We start from the raw sequence: 12,500 nt of genomic DNA, 5'->3' as shown, positions 1-12,500 counted from the left end.
AATCATATTTCTGGCTGATTTGATGTTTCTGATGTTTCTGATCTGGACTGGCTCTGCAGCCAGAAGTGGACTTCTTTGGCCGTACCATCATACCAAAAGAGAAGCCCACCACCACTTCAACAACAGGTATCTCACTCACTCACACACACACACACACACACAGACAGACAGACAGACACACACACACACACACACACACACACACACACACACACACACACACCATCTCAACACCTGGTGTCTCTCTCTTACACACAGGTGTTGTAACTGTGTTGTGTCTATGTGTGTGTCTATTAATATTATAACATTACATTAACATTAATGTTACTAGTGGTACCAAGTGCACCACGCAAACGTCTCCGATTAGGCCTCCTATGTTACTTTACATAGCAAGGCGATTAGACTACGCTAGATTACAGTACATTACTCTGCATAACAAGGAGATTAGACTACGCTAGATTACATTACTCTACATAAGGAGATTAGACTACGCTAGATTACATTACTCTACATAAGGAGATTAGATTACATTACATTACTCTACATAACAAGGAGATTAGACTACGCTAGATTACATTACATTACTCTACATAACAAGGAGATTAGACTACGCTAGATTACATTACTCTACATAAGGAGATTAGACTACGCTAGATTACATTACATTACTCTACATAACAAGGAGATTAGACTACGCTAGATTACATTACATTACTCTACATAACAAGGAGATTAGACTACGCTAGATTACATTACTCTACATAAAGAGATTAGACTACGCTACAGAGGGTCCCCGTTAAAAATTGACACTTCATTCACAATCATGGTGATTCACGCAGCTGGGTGACATGTAAGTACAACTGCAGCCGCTTGGGGGCAGCATAGTCCGCTGTGGCGTTCAACGGTCGAACCGGACGGCGCATTCGACAGCAAGGGCTGTGATTGGCCGAGTTTTCAGTGCGTTTCTTTGTTTTTAGCAGCCCCTGCAACATGCTAATCCACTGTAGCCTAAGCTTTGTACATAATGTTAAACATAGTTTTGGATTCAGTGGCAAGATTTCTTGATTGTATAGTGCCTGTCTCTCAGTAATGTTTTAAAATGAGAGCTTCGTCAGCTGGCAGTAGGCTACTTTGTCGGTAGTCATGAGAAGTTCGCTTGCTAACAGAACATAAAAATGCTGCCCAGAAACCTTGTGAATAGTTCTGACACTAACGAGGTTGAAATATAGCCTTTGCCTACAGCATCTCCTTAACAGTAATGTTAACAAAATGACAGCATTCATATGACAAAGGAAAACGAATCCGGTCACTCAAGACTGTGCCGCAGCCGTGGGGCAGAAGACGCTTGGTGGCCGTCCACAACGTTATAAACTTAACCTAAATAGTCGGCTGCTGTAAGCTACAATCGGATTTTATTGTATACCCCTGTTGTCTCAATGATGATAACATCTCATTTCCGACTATATTTCAAAGTGTGCCGTTCATTTGCATTATTAACATAACATCGTATTTTGTCATTTTTGGCGAAGACATGCATTCCGTTTGGGATATTGAACATATTTAACATTCTCTAACCATCGTGATTTCGAATTGGTGCAGTTGTCAGCACAAAAACTCATTTTATTTTTTTGCTCTTGCATTGCTCTATGCTGTTCTATGGTGCTTTCTGCCTCTTGGTTGCGCACGCATGTTTTCGTGACGTTTCATAGAAATCCATATATAATGAGCGCATAAAACGACTTGTTGACGTTTTGGGACATTAATCTACATGTAGGCTACGTTAAGCTTTAAGGATTGTATGTCCTTAATTTATTTATATAGGCCTATTTAGGCTACTTGCGCAAACCCTGGATACTTTTATTGCCACACAACAATATTGGTGGTATTTGTTACATTAGCTTCAAAAGGCACCGCTTCAGAAAGCTGCACTGCTTGTGAAAGAAGGGTGTGGGGGAGGGGAGCTTGCAGCCAAGTGTCGGAAAAATGCATAGCCTACAACACAGAACCCGCTTCTCGCATTAGTCACTGACAGTAGACACGCTTCCAGCCTAATGACTTTCACACATTTTGAATGATTTACAGTAGGCTAGGCCTAGACACATTAGCGCTCCACGTGTAGAGACTGCAGAATACAATGTGTGAATGATGCTCAATGATTTTAGTGTCAATCAGACTCAACCCTCTTGACGTTTGGTGATATTAAACTTTCTTTATAATGAGCGCATAAAACGACTTGTTGTTTGGGACATTAAGCTACGTTAAGCTTTTTCACGTTAAGGATTGTATGTCCTTAATTTATTTATATATTTAGGCTGCTTGCGCAAACCCTGGATACTTTTATTGCCACACAACAATATTGGTGGTATTTGTTACATTAGCTTCAAAAGGCACCGCTTCAGAAAGCTGCACTGCTTGTGAAAGAAGGGGGTGGGGGAGGGGAGCTTGCAGCCAAGTGTCGGAAAAATGCATAGCCTATAACACTACAAACGAAAGTTCCCTGCTATGGGGAGGAGTGAACTAAAGGACTGCATCAATAAGATCAACGAATTCCTCCGCACAACACGCAGATCTTCCCAGGGATTCAACATGCTTTACATTTAGACTGTAGAATGAAGAATGTAGACTGTTCATTATTTAAATAAATACGTTTTCTCTGAAGCACTTTCCCGACTTCGTCTTTCTATAGGCTAAGCATATCATGGAGATAGAGTATAAAACTGGATTTAACTAAACAAATGTAACTAAGTAAACTGATTGTTTACTCTACAGTAGGCTATGTTCCCCCTCTCAGGCTGTACAGTAGGCCTATTGAAAGTAGGCTAATGAGCTCAATAGACACGTTAGCGCTTCCATTAGGAAACTTTCGTTGCAGACTTTCACAACTGATTGTTTAGCCTACAGTAGCCTACTGTAGGCCTACTCTACAGTAGCCTAGGCTATAGGTTATGTTCCCCCTCTCAGTGGTTGTTTGTGTCAACTGCAGTTTGTGCCATTTCTGCTGAGAAAATGGGGATCGTGATTCCTGAAGGAACCCGTCCAAACTTAACGGGGACCCACTGTACATTACATTACATTACATTACTCTACATAACAAGGAGATTAGACTACGCTAGATTACATTACTCTACATAACAGGGAGATTAGACTACGCTAGATTACATTACATTACTCTATATAACAAGGAGATTAGACTACGCTAGATTACATTACTCTATATAAGGAGATTAGACTACCGCTAGATTACATTACATTACTCTACATAACAGGGAGATTAGACTACGCTAGATTACATTACATTACTCTACATAACAGGGAGATTAGACTACGCTAGATTACATTACTCTACATGACAAGGAGATTAGACTACGCTAGATTACATTACTCTACATAACAGGGAGATTAGACTATGCTAGATTACATTACTCTACATAACAAGGAGATTAGACTACGCTAGATTACATTACTCTACATAAGGAGATTAGACTACGCTAGTTTACATTACATTACATAACAAGGAGATTAGACTACGCTAGATTACATTACATTACATAACAAGGAGATTAGACTATGCTAGATTACATTACATTACATAACAAGGAGATTAGACTATGCTAGATTACATTACATTACTCTACATAACAAGGAGATTAGACTACGCTAGATTACATTACATTACTCTACATAACAAGGAGATTAGACTACGCTAGATTACATTACTCTACATAACAAGGAGATTAGACTACGCTAGATTACATTACTCTACATAACAGGGAGATTAGACTACGCTAGATTACATTACTCTACATAACAGGGAGATTAGACTACGCTAGATTACATTACATTACTCTTACAGTACATAACTGTTTATTGTATGATGCAACAAATTGAAAAGCTACAAAACTGATATTCATAAGCTTTGGTGGAAATGTGTACTACTAATTGTTTCCATCTCTCACCCTCCTCCTCCATCTCTTTCTCTCGCTGTCTTTTTTCATCTGTCTATCTCTATCTCCCTCCATTTCTCTCTCTCATTCTCTCTCTCCCTCCCTCTCCCCCCCCCTCTCTCCCCCCCTCTCTCTCTCATTCTCCCCCTCTCTCTCTCTCCCTCCCTCTCCCTCTCTCCCCCACTCCCCCCCCCCCCTCTCCCCCATCTCTCTCTCTCTCTCTCTCCCCCCCCCTCTCCCCCATCTCTCTCTCTCTCTCTCTCCCCCTCTCTCCCTCCCTCTCTCTCTCTGCAGCAGAGGCCAGTAAAGGGGGCATGGTTATGCAAATTGGCCGTGCTGTGGGGAACAGTGACGTTTGGTTCCGCTTCAACGAGGGCGTGTCCAATGCTGTCAGACGCAATGTGTATATCCGGGAGCTGCTCTGAGAGTGTGTGTGTGTGTGTGTGTGTGTGTGTGTGTGTCTGTGTCTGTAAGAGCAGCTGTCATTTGTAGATATCACTGTGAATAAACTCAGAAATGCTAAACTGAATTGGTTGTCCTTTCATCTCCATGAAACCGTGTGAGTGACAGACACAGGAGCACACAGTAAAAACGTGTTATTTAATACATTTCCACAATTATGGTTTATTGAATAGTTTTATTAGAGATCTGTTGCCATAGCGATAGCAGATGGGTGTGGCTTAGAGAAGCACACATTTCCCAGTCTCCACCCATGGATTGCTCCTCAGCGAATCAGCATTCAGGAAAGGGTCCTTGTCCACGCCCTCTTCAATCCACTTCACCAAGCTGCACAACAAGCACCGGGAGTTAGTGTGTGTGTGAGTTTAGCGCTTTCAGACATACGTGTAAGACCGGAGGTTCTGCCGATGTTAAACGGTGGGGCCGTATATCTGAATGACATAACCGGTCATATGGAAGTCCGAATTTAGCCGGTTGTTGTACTACTCCCCCCTAATATTTCCTCCGGACATTATGTAAATGTGCTGTGTCTGAACAAAGCGTAGAACATGCGGTTAAAATTCACACCTAGTGAGAGGGCGTGTTGGTGACGTTTCTTTAGTGCGTCCATGTGGTTAGATCTGTTAAATGCCAGTGTTATGATGGAGTGGCATAGTGCTGTCCAGAAAATCTCCGACCTGGAAAGATGCAGACATCACGAAGCTACTGTCCATGAGGGCAGACAGCATTGTGATGGAACACATGAAGGGAACGGCAAGAGACACGTTGTAGCCTACAACTGCATGGCAAGGCCAAACGAATTCAAAAGACTGAATCATCATAAGCAGAAGGCGCTGAAAAGGCAGTAGCCTACAGCGACGTCATTGACGACAATAACAGGAGTATTTAATAAATTGATAGCCAACACGGTTTTCTGTTCATTGATACCTCGCTGAGCTCGCAGATATTTGGTGAGCATATATGCCTAGAGAAAATGAAAACGAAGAAAACCCAACTTTGTTCCAAGCTCCTTACGTAAAAGCAGTAGACACACGGGGAGAGGATGCTTTTGGAAAAATAAACCATGAAAAAACTAACAACTTCACTGTTATGTTAGTATTTTGTTTATTGCTTAAAAACGTATGATGGCCTTGAAGTCTTGAGTTAGCCTACTGAATTGGCTGGTAGCCTACCATACAGTTTGTGCATGCTCTCTCTCCAACGCAAACCAGATGTGGGATTCTATAGCCAAGTAATTCTGGTACATAACGTTGAAAACAGATAAATGTGTTTATTCGAAGCACACATACAAATACTGTTTGCTTACTTGACTAGCCTACTTCAAGTATTAGCCTACGCACAATAGATTTGTCTTCTTTAGCCTACATAATGCATAGGCTACACTTTGTAAACAAAAAGCAGCTGTGACAGGCAGTGGCCGCATATATTCTGCGTCATATCTCGCATCTTGTGAACTTTACAAGCCCCCACCCCTCACTCGACAACCACACGGAGATTCTGTAATGTGCGTGTATGTCTTTCACACATACGTCCGTATAAGGTCAGTATTAGGTCCGCAGGTTAGCATCATATCTGAATCATCCGAAGGGTAGGACCTCCGTTTGACAAACCTCCGCATATACTCCGGAGGTTATATCTGAAAGCGCTTAATGTGTGTGTGTGAGCCACTTCACCAAGCTGCACAACAAGCACCAGCAGTTAGTGTGTGTGTGTGTGTGATCCACTTCACCAAGCTGCACAACAAGCACCAGCAGTTAGTGTGTGTGTGATCCACTTCACCAAGCTGCACAACAAGCACCAGCAGTTAGTGTGTGTGTGTGTGTGATCCACTTCACCAAGCTGCACAACAAGCACCAGCAGTTAGTGTGTGTGTGATCCACTTCATCAAGCTGCACAACAAGCACCAGCAGTTAGTGTGTGTGTGTGTGTGTGTGTGTGTGATCGATCCACTTTACCAAGCTGCACAACAAGCACCAGCAGTTAGTGTGTGTGTGTGTGTGTGAGATCCACTTCACCAAGCTGCACAACAAGCACCAGCAGTTAGTGTGTGTGTGTGTGATCCACTTCACCAAGCTGCACAACAAGCACCCAGAGTTAGTGTGTGAGTTAGTGTGTGTGTGTGTGTTTGTGTGATCCACTTCACCAAGCTGCACAACAAGCACCAGGAGTTAGTGTGTGTGTGTGTGACTTACTCGGCAATGGTCACAGATGATTTGTGTGTGTATGTGAGTGACTTACTCGGCAATGGTCACAGATGATTTGTGTGTGTGTGTGTGTGTGTGGCTTACTCAGCAATGGTCACAGATGATTTGTGTGTGTGTGTGTGTGACTTACTCGGCAATGGTCACAGATGATTTGTGTGTGTGCGTGTGTGACTTGGCAATGGTCACATGATTTGTGTGTGTGTGACTTACTCGGCAATGGTCACAGATGATTTTTCTCTGTTGGTCTGAAGTTGCTGTTTCAAACTCTCAACTTCTCTCTGCAACTGAGAGGCATCCAGCTCATCCATCTTCACACACACCACACACATACAGATATATATACACACACACACAGATTAGTGTCATTCCATAACTTGCTCGGCCTCGGAGGAACGTGCAGCATAATCTACACAATACAATACATAATCTACACAAATACACACAATACAAGCATCTTGTATTACAAACCTTTTAAGAAAGCTGCTATATAAATAGTTTGATTGATTGATAATCCACTCCGAGGCGAAACAGCCCAGCAGAGATATGTGGTGAATAGGTGTGTGAGGTAAACCCCTCACACTCTGGGATCCACACACACATACCATACCCGTCACACACTCTGGGATCCACACACACACACTATACCCGTCACACACTCTGGGATCCACACACACACACTATACCCCTCACACTCTGGGATCCACACACACACACACTATACCCGTCACACACTCTGGGATCCACACACACACACTATACCCCTCACACTCTGGGATCCACACACACACACACTATACCCCTCACACTCTGGGATCCACACACTCTGGGATCCACACACACACACACTATACCCGTCACACAATCTGGGATCCACACACACACACTATACCCGTCACACACTCTGGGATCCACACACACACACACTGACATACACCATGGAATGATGATACATCCTTGGCTTTCAGCATGCAACATTCAGACCTATATCAACACACATACAAATTGTTACACACACACACACACCTACACCTACATAACATTCAGACCTATATCAACACACATACACACCTACATAACATTCAGACCTATGAACACACATACAAATAGTCACACACACACATCTACATAACATTAAGATCCATATCAATAGACATACAAATAGTTACACACACACACACACTCCTACCTTCTCAAGCAGCTGTTCCACACAGGGACAATGTAGACCGAGTAAGATGTGTGTGTGTGTGAGAGAGAGAAATTTCCAGAAGGGTGCTATGGACACTGAACAGCCTCTGTATGAGGAACTGCAGGCAGGTGCCAATCACTAAAACACAGATGTGTGTGTGTGTCTGCATGCTGACCAGCCTACCTGCCACGCCCCTGTGTGAGGTGTGTGATTTTAGTTTAACCTGTGTGTGTGTGTGTGTGTGTCATTTGCATACTGACCCTCCTGGAGCTGTTTTGTTTTCCTATTTAAATGCTGTCAGACATGTGTGTGTGTGTGTGTGTGTGTGTCATTTGGTGATTTGTTTGTTTTGTGTTTCTGGAAATTCATGCAAAGCAGTATAGGCACAGTCGCAGCAGTGAGAGAGAGAGAGACTGTGTGTGTGAGTGGGCTAATGACCGTCCAAACAATGGGCAGTGCACTCAATCTAAAAGGGAAGTCATTGGAACCAGAAAGCGGTTGAGATTTAATCAGACATGGTGGATTCTGGGTGGAGTGTGTGTGTGTGTGTTATATGATGGATATCTGCTTTTATCCCATCCATGAATTAGTGAACACACAGTGAGGTGAAGCACACACCAATCCCGATGCAGTGAGGTGTGACACACACACACACACACACACACACACACCTTGCTCAAGGGCACTTCAGCCGTGGATGTGGGCATGGGAGAGCAGTGCTCAACCACTTCCCCCACCCACATTTTTCCCTACTGGGTCGGGGATCGAACCGGCAACCCTTCAGTTACAAGCCCGAAGCCCTAACCAGTAGGCCACGGATGTATTTGTGTATGATGTGATGAATGGTGTGTGTGTGTGTGTGTGTGTGTGTATGATGTGATGAATGGTGTGTGTGTGTGTGTGTATGATGTGATGAATGGTGTGTGTATGATGTGATGAATGGTGTGTGTGTGTGTGTGTGTGTGTGTGTGTATGATGTGATGAATGGTGTGTGTGTGTGTGTGTGTGTATGATGTGATGAATGGTGTGTGTGTAGAGTAGAGTAGAGTATCATTTATTAATCCCGAGGGAAATTAAGGTGTCCAGTAGCATACATACATACATACAGAATAGAAAAACACAAAGACATTACACACATCATTGCACATATGTTCACCATACAGCACACGCTTACATACATCTAGCCAAAGTCAGATCACACACACACACACACACACACACACACACAACACACACACACACACACAGCTGTGGTTGTGATGAGAAGAAAATAGTGGTTCATCACATGTGCCATAGCTGAGTGGTACATAGCAAGAGCAGCTAAAAAGAGTCAATAACTGGAAAAAGTGTTCAAGTGTCAGGTGTCTCAAAGTGTCACTATGTGCAGATGAGTGTGCAGGTGTGGGAAGGTTGATTATGCAGTCCAGTCACCTATGATGATCTCTTTCTGGGTGTCCTTCTGTGTGGTGTTGAACAACTGGATGGCCCTGGGGACAAAGGACCTCCGTAGCCTGTCTGTCTTGCACGGAATCTGTAGCTGAATGCGCTTCTCTGGTTGTCAGACTGGGTGCAGGGGGTGATTGTAATTGTCCATTATAGAGTCAAGTCTGCTCAGTGTCCTCTTCTCAGCAGTGGTAGTGAGAGTCTCCAGTTCTGTGCCAACAACAGACCCAGCTTTCCTCACCAGCCTGTCAAGGCGTCCAGCATCTCTCTTCCTGATGCTGCCTCCCCCAGCATGCCACAGCATAGGAAAGCACACTGGCCATGACAGACTGGTAGAACATCTGCAGGAGTCTGTTGCATACATTGAAGGATCTCAGCTTCCTCAGAAAGTAAAGCCTGCTCTGACCCTTCTTGTAGAGTGCTTGTGAGTTAGCAGAGCAGTCAAGTTTATTGTCCAGATGTACCCCCAGGTACTTGTAAGTGCAGACTGTCTCCACTGTCTCCCCCTCAATTGAGACAGGCAGCAGGGCTGGGGTAGCACGTCTGAAATCAACCACCATTTCCTTGGTTTTGGTGGTGTTCAGCTGCAGCTGGTTGGTCCTGCACCACCTGACGAATTTCTCCACCAGTCCCCTGTACTCCCCCTCCTGCCCATCTTTAATACATCCCACAATGGCTGTGTCGTCTGAGAACTTTTGCAAGTGGCAGCTATCTGAATTGTAGTTGAAGTCTGTGGTGTAGAGGGTGGACAACACCGGGGAGAGTCCTGTTCCTTGTGGAGCTCCGCTGCTACTGACCACAGTCTGTGATGTGAGGTCACACAGTCTGAGGAAATGGGGCCGTTCTGTGAGGTAGTCTGTAATCCAGGTCACCAGCCTGGTCACTCCCATCTGCAGCACTGACGTTCTGTGAGGTAGTCTGTAATCCAGGTCACCAGCCTGGTCACTCCCATCTGCAGCAGTTTGTCTCTCAACAGGAGTGTGTGATGTGATAAATGGTGTGTGTGTGTGTGTGATGAATGGTGTGTGTGTGTGTGTGATAAATGGTGTGTGTGTGTGTGTGATGTGATGAATGGTGTGTGTGTGTGTATGATGTGATAAATGGTGTGTGTGTGTGTGACGTGATGAATGGTGTGTGTGTGTGTGTATGATGTGATGAATGGTGTGTGTGTGTGATATGATGAATGGGTAATGCTTTAGAATAACATGTGCTTATTAGGTATTAACAGTGCATAATAAGCAGTTAACAATTCATTACTAACAGTTAGTTAACTGTTGTTATCCTTTAATAACATTAACTAACTGTTAACATGCAGCTTGTAAGTGTTAATAAGCAGCCTTTTAAGTTACTTACAAGCATATTTGTTAACAGTTGTAAGTGTTAACAAGCAGCTTGTTAATGCGTGTTAATGGTGTATAAGACAAAGAGGTGGATAACTAATACGCTTATAAGACCTTTCTTATCTATTTGTAGTACATTTTGCAGCCCCCCAATCTAAAGCGAGGACCATGTAGCCTATAGCTCCACAAGCCCAACCTTCTATCTCTCTGTATACTGTATCTCTCCATCTAGCTTGGTTTAGCTGTGAGAAATACACCTTCAAAATTGTTGCAGTGAGCAGGACCCGAACCCCGGTCTCCCGCGTCAGGGGGTGCATCGCTACTTGTTGAGCTACACTATTGTTCCTAATTTGCTGATGAAAATGTTTATTTTGATTCTATATTCCGATGTTCTATATCATACTAGCTATGCTTTTTACAAATATGTTTCTGATGGAAAAGTGACTGTGAATGGTGTTGCCATTCATGAAGTTGAATGAAGTTACCGATGAATGGTGTGTGTGTGTGTGTGTATGATGTGATGAATGGTGTGTGTGTGTGTGTGTATGATGTGATAAATGGTGTGTGTGTGTGTGTGTATGATGTGATAAATGGTGTGTGTGTGTGTGACGTGATGAATGGTGTGTGTGTGATGTGATGAATGGTGTGTGTGTGTATGATGTGATGAATGGTGTGTGTGTGTGATGTGATGAATGGTGTGTGTGTGTGTGTGATGTGATGAATGGTGTGTGTGTGTATGATGTGATGAATGGTGTGTGTGTGATGTGATGAATGGTGTGTGTGTGTATGATGTGATGAATGGTGTGTGTGTGTGATGTGATGAATGGTGTGTGTGTGTATGATGTGATGAATGGTGTGTGTGTGTATGATGTGATGAATGGTGTGTGTGTGTGTGATGTGATGAATGGTGTGTGTGTGTGTGTGTATGATGTGATGAATGGTGTGTGTGTGTGTGTGTATGATGTGATGAATGGTGTGTGTGTGTGTGTGTATGATGTGATGAATGGTGTGTGTGTGTGTGATGTGATGAATGGTGTGTGTGTGTGATGTGATGAATGGTGTGTGTGTGTGTGATGTGATGAATGGTGTGTGTGTGTATGATGTGATGAATGGTGTGTGTGTGTGTGATGTGATGAATGGTGTGTGTGTGTGTGTGTATGATGTGATGAATGGTGTGTGTGTGTGTGATGTGATGAATGGTGTGTGTGTGTGTATGATGTGATGAATGGTGTGTGTGTGTGTGATGTGATGAATGGTGTGTGTGTGTGTGTATGATGTGATGAATGGTGTGTGTGTGTGTGTGTATGATGTGATGAATGGTGTGTGTGTGTGTGATGTGATGAATGGTGTGTGTGTGTGTGTATGATATGATGAATGGGGTGTGTGTGTGTGTGTATATAATGTGATGAATGGTGTGTGTGTGTGTGTATGGTCAGCAGGCAGACCAATGGATACCTTGTCTTAGCTGAGTTACTGAAGCTAAGCAGGTGTTGGCCTGGTTAGTACTTGGATGGGAGACCTCTTGGGACTGTGTGTGTGTGTGTGTGTGTGTGTGTGTGTGTGTCTTTGTGTCTTTACTGAGTTACTAAAGCTAAGCAGGTGTGGGCCTGGTTAGTACTTGGATGGGAGACCTCCTTGGAAAACTAGGTTGCTGCTGGAAGTGGTGTTGGTGGGTGGTCAGTAGGTGGCACTCTTCCCTCTGGCCAAAAAGATCGATCCCAATGCCCCAGTGCAGTGACGGGGACACTGTACTGTAGGAGATGCCGTCCTTCGGATGAGACGTTAAACCGAGGTCCTCACTCACTGTGGTCATTAAAGATCCCATGGCACTTATCGCAAAGAGTAGGGGGTTCCCCGGGGTCCTGGCTAAATTCCCAATCTGGCCCCCTAATCATCCTCCAGTGTGATTGGCTGACTCAATCTG

General features: G+C 43.8%; 3 protein-coding genes across 3 annotated transcripts in view; 1 reads left to right on the top strand and 2 right to left on the bottom strand.

Moving 5' to 3' along the window:
• The window catches only part of chtf18 (CTF18, chromosome transmission fidelity factor 18 homolog (S. cerevisiae)), a 32,135-nt gene extending 27,650 nt beyond the window's left edge, over positions 1-4,485 (top strand). The window contains exons 22-23 of the mRNA XM_042103533.1: positions 60-126; positions 4,242-4,485. Of these exons, the coding sequence (XP_041959467.1) occupies positions 60-126; positions 4,242-4,369 (195 nt within the window). The 3' untranslated portion in view covers positions 4,370-4,485. The remainder of the gene's footprint in view (positions 1-59; positions 127-4,241) is intronic.
• The window catches only part of LOC121718522, an 823,508-nt gene that overhangs the window by 221,093 nt on the left and 589,915 nt on the right, over positions 1-12,500 (bottom strand). The gene's annotated exons all lie outside the window — the stretch shown is intronic.
• On the bottom strand, positions 4,575-7,923 carry gng13a (guanine nucleotide binding protein (G protein), gamma 13a). Its single transcript, XM_042104511.1, has 3 exons — positions 7,794-7,923; positions 6,818-6,915; positions 4,575-4,730 (listed from the first exon to the last, which is right to left on the bottom strand). Exons 2-3 carry the CDS (start codon positions 6,913-6,915, stop codon positions 4,625-4,627), a joined length of 204 nt encoding a protein of 67 aa, XP_041960445.1. The 5' UTR covers positions 7,794-7,923; the 3' UTR covers positions 4,575-4,624.

The sequence above is a fragment of the Alosa sapidissima genome, chromosome 9 (assembly GCF_018492685.1).
Source record: "Alosa sapidissima isolate fAloSap1 chromosome 9, fAloSap1.pri, whole genome shotgun sequence".
Lineage (NCBI taxonomy): Eukaryota > Metazoa > Chordata > Actinopteri > Clupeiformes > Clupeidae > Alosa > Alosa sapidissima.
Note: the sequence above shows the minus strand (reverse complement) of the source record. Positions and strands in the feature narration are given on the sequence as shown.